Source organism: Orycteropus afer, unplaced genomic scaffold, assembly GCF_000298275.1.
Source record: "Orycteropus afer afer isolate SDZICR_OR568_19922 unplaced genomic scaffold, OryAfe1.0 scaffold00169, whole genome shotgun sequence".
Taxonomy (NCBI): domain Eukaryota; kingdom Metazoa; phylum Chordata; class Mammalia; order Tubulidentata; family Orycteropodidae; genus Orycteropus; species Orycteropus afer.
The window spans coordinates 3482480-3489640 of NW_006921756.1; the positions used below are offsets into that span (position 1 = coordinate 3482480).

Here is a 7161-nt window from a genome sequence, read left to right on the forward strand (position 1 = left end):
TGAGTCGGAAACGACTCGACGGCACTTAACAACAACAACAAAATATTCCTTTAATAGAATTACTGAATCAAAAACGAACACGTGAAGCCTCTTCATTCTGCCCACTTGAATCCTGACTGTTCGCGTCCCAGGTCTTGTGTTGTGACATAAATCTGGTTCTTCTTATACCTTAGAAATAGTAAAGAAAATTGTGATTCTGTGTTAGTTTAATTAATTTTTTGTGTTAAAATATTGTTTCCCTATGATCAGAGCTATGAATGAAGGAAATTACTATTCATAACCAAGTTTGGATAAAGATCATCACTGTATTTTTTAGGCTGAAAATGGGAAAGATTTCTCTGAAGCAGATCTCCTGGCCGAAGTGAATATGTTCTTGGTCGCAGGATATGAAACCACCGCCAGTGCCATTTCCTGGATCTTTTACTGCATGGCCAAGTACCCTGAGCACCAGCAACGATGCCGAGAAGAGCTCAGGGGGATCCTAGGGGATGGGGATGCTATTACCTGGTAAGATCTCTGTTCTCATTTCGTCATGTTATTTTTCCTTACACGTTTGGTTAACTGTCTCTTCTGTACCAACGAGATTATAATGCATTGAGATAATATAGATGTATTTGGAAGAGTAGAAGCAGAGTAGAATCCTAAGGTTTTTTGTGGGTTTGGTTTTTTTAAAGATAATTTTAAAAAAATGTTTTATTATGATTTGGTTGCAAATTTACAAAACAGGTTTATTTTGCTCTCAACAGTTCGTGCACATTTGATTTCATGGCCTTGATTACAATCCCAACAATAGAAAGTTCTCCTCCCTTCTCCTCCCTGTGACTTCCACTTCTCTGTGTCCTTATCTAGGCATTCCTATCTGTCCAACTTCCCCTCTATGTAAATGCTGCCTTTTGTATCTCTCATGGTTGATTGATCTAAGGGGTGCATCTCCCTAGGATAGGTGTTCTGCTTGTAGGCCTTTCTACTGTTTGGCTGAGAGCTAATCCATGGAAGTAAATCCAGTTCCAGGCCAGAAGAATAACCCAGGGCCAAAGCCTCAGAGGGTCCTCCAGTCTTTATCCAACCAGTAATTCTAGTCATTTTTGTGTTTTTGAATTTGTTCTGCATTTCCCCCCCCACTCTATCCAGGATCTCCAACCTTGATTCCTTTCTTAGTGGTTGGCATGGGTAGCAAGGCACCATCTATTTCTTCAGGTCTCAGGGTCATGAAGGCTGAGTTTTCTTTGGTCTGTCAGAGTCTTGGACTAATTTTCTCTATATGACTTTGATTTTCTTCACTCTTCTTTGCTCCAGACAAGGAAAGACCAATAGTTGCATCTTAGATGGCTGCTTGAAAGCCTTTAAGATCCCAGTTGCTACTCACCAATGTAGGACATAAAACAAGATTTTTATGTACTGTGTTGTGCCAGTTGAGTTTGATGTCCCCCAAGACCATGGTCCCAAGCCCACAAGCCTAGTAACTCACTCCCTGAAGTGAGTCACTGAAAAATTAATCCAAACTATTGCCCTGTTAGTTCTATAATGTATACGGATATTTTTGTAGCACAAATACACCTGCAACAATATCATCAATCAGTTCTAAGGTCATGGGTATATTCCCATTCACTACCCACACCTGATTGTCTCACCTGTCTATGCATCCACCCATAGACTAGTGTTTGTTGTTACTGGTGATGCACTATTGTGTATGTAATAGTATTTGCCTCTGTTATCTATATCTTTTGGGCACATTTCTGTGTCCTCCTTTTCTTTGTTGTTATTGTAATATTCCTTTTCCCTTCACCCAAATCAACACATGACTCTTAACTAGCTAGAAATTTTCCTTTTCCTTCCCTCCCATGCCTGGTAAACAACGAAGTAAATTTCCTTCCCTGTGTAAACCTTTCTTGACTTTTTATAATGAACTCATACAATATTTGTCCTTCTGTGGTTGACTTACTTCACTGAGGATGCCCTCCAAGTTTGTCTATGTTATAAGGTGTGAATTCTTCATTATTCTTTAATGTTGCATGGTATTCCATTGTGTGGATGTACCATAGTTTGGTTATCCATTCATCTGTTGATGAACGTTTAGGTTTTTTCCATCTCTTTGCTATAATAAATAGTGCTGCAGTGAGCATGGGTGTGCATATTCATGTCCCAGATCTCACCTCTTTAGGATATATTCCTAGTAATAGAATTGCTGGATCAAATGGTATTTCTATTTCCAAATTTTTAAGGAAATGCCATACTGTTTTCCACAGTGGCTGCACCATTTTACAGTCTCACAGCAGCATATGAGAATCCCGATCTCTCTACACCCTCATCAGCATTTGTTATTTTCTGCCTTGTGGAACCTTGCTATTATTGCTGGGGTGAGATAATATCTCATTGTTGTTCTGATCTGCATCTCTCTAATGGCTAATGATTGTGAGCCTTTATTCATGTGTTTGTTGGCCACCTGTATGTCCTCTTTCATGAACTATCTGTTCATGTCCTTTGCCCATTTTTGAACTGCATTGTTTGTCTTTCTGGTGTTGAGGTGTTGAAGTTTTATACAAATTTTAGAAATAAGTGCCTTGTTGTACATGTCATAGCCAAATATTTTTTCCCAAATGTATAAGTTCTTTTTTCACTCTTTTGGAGAAGTCTTCCAATGCAATAAGATTTTAATTTTTAGAAGGTCCAAGTCATCTGGTTTCTCTTCTGCTGTTTGTGCATTTTGGATTATGCTTGATAGTCTATTTATACCATACATTAGGATGCCTAGGTTTGCCCCTTATTTTATCTTTGATGAATTTTGTACTTTTGGGTTTTACATTTAGGTCTTTGATCTATCTTGAGTTTGTTTTTGTGTATGGTATGAGGTATGGCTCTTGTTTCATTTTTCTGCAAGTGGATATCCCATTTTGCCAGCACTATTTGTTAAAGAGGTTGTCTCTCTCCCTGTTTAATAGATTTTGGTACTTTGTCAAAGATCAGCTCTCCATGGATGGATGGGTTTATTTCCAGGTTTTTAATTTTGCCCCACTGGTCTATTTTTCTACCATTGTACCAATACCATGCCGTTTTGACTACTGTGACTGTATAGTAGGTTTTGAGATTAGAAAATGCAAGACCCCCTACTTTATTTTTCTTCTTCAGCAGGGCTTTGCTTATCTGAAGTCTCTTTCCTTTCCATATGAAGTTAGTGTTTGATTTTTCAGTGTCCTTAAAGAATACTGTTGGAACCTGGCTAAGGATTCCATTAAATGTGTAGATTGCTCTGGGTAGTACTGACATTTTCACAGTTCAGTCTTCCTATGCATGATAGTGTCGCATTCTTCCATTTATGTAGATCTCTTATAGTTTCTTGAAGTAGTGTTTTGTAGTTTTCTTTTCATAGGTCTTTTGTGTCCCTGGTAAGATGTACTCCTAAGTATTTTATCTTTTTGGTAGCTATTGTAAATGGTATTGTTTTCTTTATTTCCTTTTCAGAGATCTCTTTGTGGATGTAGAGGAATCCAACTGATTTTTTATGTTGATCATGTATCCTGCCACTTACCTAAATCTTTCTATTAGTTCCAGTAGTTTTCTTGCTGAGTATCTCAGTTTCTCTCTATTCAGGATCATGTCATTTGTAAACAGAGATAGTTTTATTTCTTCTCTGCTAATTTGGATGCCTTTTATTTCTCTTTCTTGCCTCAGTTCACTGGCTAAGACTTTTAATACAATGTTGAATAGAAGTGATGATAAAGGGCAACTTTGTCTGGTTCCTATTCACAAGGGGAATGCTTTAAGTCTTTCTCCATTGAGAATAATGTTGGCTGCTGCTTTGCATGCTGTTGTTGTTGTTGTTATGTGTTGTTGAGTCAGACCCGACTCATAGCGACCCCTCCTTGGGTTTCCGAGGCAGTATCACTACGGGAGTAGATTGCCCCATCTTCCTTCCAAGGAGTGGCTGGTGGGCTTGAACCGCCAGCGTTCTGGTTAGCAGTCAAGTGCCTGGGGCACTACACTACCAGAGCTCCTGTTGCTTTGCATATATGCCCTTTTTTATGTTGAGGAATGTCCCCTCTATTCCAATTTTGCTAAGAGTTTTAATCAGGAATGGGTGTTGGATTTTATCAAATGCTTTTTCTGCACCACTTGGTACAATCATGTGGTTCTTCTCCTTTGTTTTATTTATGTGATGGATCACATTGATAGTTTTTCTGATGTTGAACCATCCATTCATACCTGGTATGAATCCCACTTGATCATAGTGTATTTTTTTATATATATAGTCTTGGCTAGGATTTGTTGAAGATTTTTGCATCTATATTCATGAGGGATATTGGTCTGTAGTTTTCCTTTTCAGTGATATCTTTACCTGGTTTTGGTACCACAGTTGTACTTGCTTCATACAATGAATTTGGGTGTATTCCATCATTTTTTATGTTCTGGAATTGTTTGAGTTGTATAGGTGTCAACTTCTCTGAATGTTTGATAGAATTCTCCAGTGAAGCCTTCTGGGCCAGGACTTTGTTTCTGAGGAGTTTTTGTTTTGTTTTGTTTTTTAATGACCTGTTCATTCACTTTCTTCTTTCATTATGAGTCTGTTCAATCATTCAATTTCAGACTGTGTTAGTTTAGGTAAGTCTTGTGTTTTTAGAAATTTTCCCATCTCTTCTAGGTTTTCAAATTTGTTGGAGTACAGCTCTTCAGAATATTCAGTTATTATATTTTTTAATTTTAATTGGTTCTGTTGTGATGTCCCCCTTTTCATTTATTATTCATGTTATTTGCATCTTCTCTTTCTTTTCCTTTGTTAAATTTGCCAGTGATTTCTCAATTTTGTTAATCTATTCTAAGAACCAGCTTCTAGTCTTGTTGATTTCCTTTATTGATTTTTGTTTCCGCTTCATTTATTTATGCTCTTATCTTTATCATTTCCCTTTTTTCTGTATACTATAAACCTCACCTCACTGCCACCAACTCCAATCTGACTCATAGTTACCCCTCCTTGGGTTTCTGAGGTAGTGTCACCACAGAAGTAGATTGTCCAACTTTCCTTCCAAGGAGTGGCTAGTGGGTTTGAACCACCAGCCTTTTGGTTAGTAGTCAAATGCCTTAGGCACTATGCCACCAGAGCTTTTATTGCTCTTTTTCTAATTGTTGGAGCTGTTGAGCTAAGGTATTGATTTTGGTGGTTTCTTCTTTTTCAATTTATTGCTATAAATTGACCTCTGAGTACTGCTTTCGCTGTGTCCCAATAGTTTTGGTAAGTTATGCTTTCATTCTCATTTATTTCTAGGAATTTTTTTATTTTACATTTTGTTTCTTCTGTTACCCAATAGTTCTTGGGCAATGTTTTATTCAGTTTCCATGTATTTTGATATTGTTTTCCCTTGATCTTCCCCTTATTGATTCCTAATATTATAGCATTGTGATCCAAGAAGATGCTTTGTAGTATTTCAATATTTTTAAATTTACTGTGGCTTAATTTATTTGTGACCTAACATATGGTCTATTCTGGAGAATGACCCATGTGCACTGGAGCAGAATGTCTATTGTGATTTTATTGGGTGGAGTGCTCTGTATGTCTATGAAATCAAGTTGTTTGATTGTGTTGTTGAGATCTGCATTTTTGTTGAATTTTCTCTAGTTGTTCTGTCCTTCATCAAAAGTGGTATATTAAAATGTCCCTCTACTATTATAGAATTGCCTATTTTTCCTTTCAATTCAGTTAATGTTTGCTTTATGTATTTTGGAACACTTTCATTAAGAGCATAGATATTTATTATGGTAATGTCTTCTTGGTCAATTGACCCTTTTAACATTATATGATGCCCTTCTTTATCCCTTATGCTGGTTTTCCCCTTGAAGTCTATTTTATCAGAAATTAATATTGCTACTCCTGCTCTCTTTTGGTTGCCATTAGCTTGATATATTTTTCTTCTATCCTTCAATTTTTAACTTATTTTCATTTTTTTTGTCTAAGATCGGTCTATTGTAGGCATGTTGATGGATCTTCTTATCTTATCCAATCTGCCACTCTTTTTCTCTTGACTGGTACATTTAGAATGTGAATACATTCTGTGTAATTAATGATAAGTATGAATTTATTGTTCTCATTCTATTGTGCTTTTTGTGTTGGTGGTGTTTTCTTTGTTCCAAATATTTTTCTGTGCTGAGTTCATTTTGTTACCAAGTATTTTTTTTTCCCTCTTTTCTTCATTATTGTTGGTTTTGTGTTTGCTAAACCCTTGTGATGTTCTTCTTTCTTAATTTGGTTAGAAAGGTTGTTAATTTTCTTTGTGATTGTCCTGTAGTGAATTCTTATCTCCCTAAGTTTGGAACAGTCTGTTCTATATAGACATTGTCCTTCCTCTTCTTCTATATGGACATAGACTTCCTCTCCATTTGGAAGGTTTGTAATTAACATGTATATTCCCTCTATTTGCTCTGTTGTTGGCATTTACAGTTTGACTTCTCCTTTTCTCTATTTACATTTTTTTGTGAGCTTATTTCAGTTTTGAGATTCATTTTCTGGGATAGTTTCTAGGTGATGGAGTCAAGTGTCTTGTTTTCAATTTGTTGTTTTCCTTTGTTGGTTTTCTGTTGGAGGGACTTCATTTAGCATTTCTTGTATGGTTGGTCTGGTTTTCATTAATTCCCTTAATTTTTGCTTGTCTGGGAATGTATTAATTTTTCCCTCATATTTGAGGGACAGTTTGGATGGATATATAATTCTTGGTTATCAATTCTTTTTCCTTCAAGGTTTTGTATATGCCATCCCATTGCCTCCTTGCCTGAATGGTTACTGGTGAGAAATCAGAGCTTAGTCTTACTGGTTGCCCATTGTAGGCAATATTTCATTTTTCCCAAGCTGTTCCCAAGATTCTTTCTTTGTCTTTGGTTTTGGAAAGTTTGATAATCAAAAGTCTTGGTGACTTTTTCTTAGGGTCTGTCCTGTATGGATAGACCCTAAGAAAAGCCCCAGGCTTACAGGTGAGGAGAGACAACACAGGGACGCCAGAGTAGCAGGCTGGAAGAGCAGGGAAGGGGATAAAAACCTTGAACCTGGAAAGAAGAGCAATCAGCCAAAGGGATTAGGTGAGGAGGGGAAACTCAGGCCCACCCAGAGTAGCAGGCCGGAAGAGCAGGAGAAAGGGGATAAAAGCCTTGAACCCGGACAGAAGAGCAGTCAGCCCCAGG

The 7161-nt window shown here is 37.2% G+C and overlaps 1 protein-coding gene across 1 annotated transcript in view; it reads left to right on the forward strand.

Annotated features, from left to right (window-relative positions):
* LOC103201954 (cytochrome P450 4Z1) overlaps positions 1 to 7161 on the forward strand; it is a 67479-nt gene that overhangs the window by 32308 nt on the left and 28010 nt on the right. The window contains exon 8 of the mRNA XM_007946724.1: positions 317 to 507. Coding sequence (XP_007944915.1) covers positions 317 to 507 — 191 coding nt within the window. The remainder of the gene's footprint in view (positions 1 to 316; positions 508 to 7161) is intronic.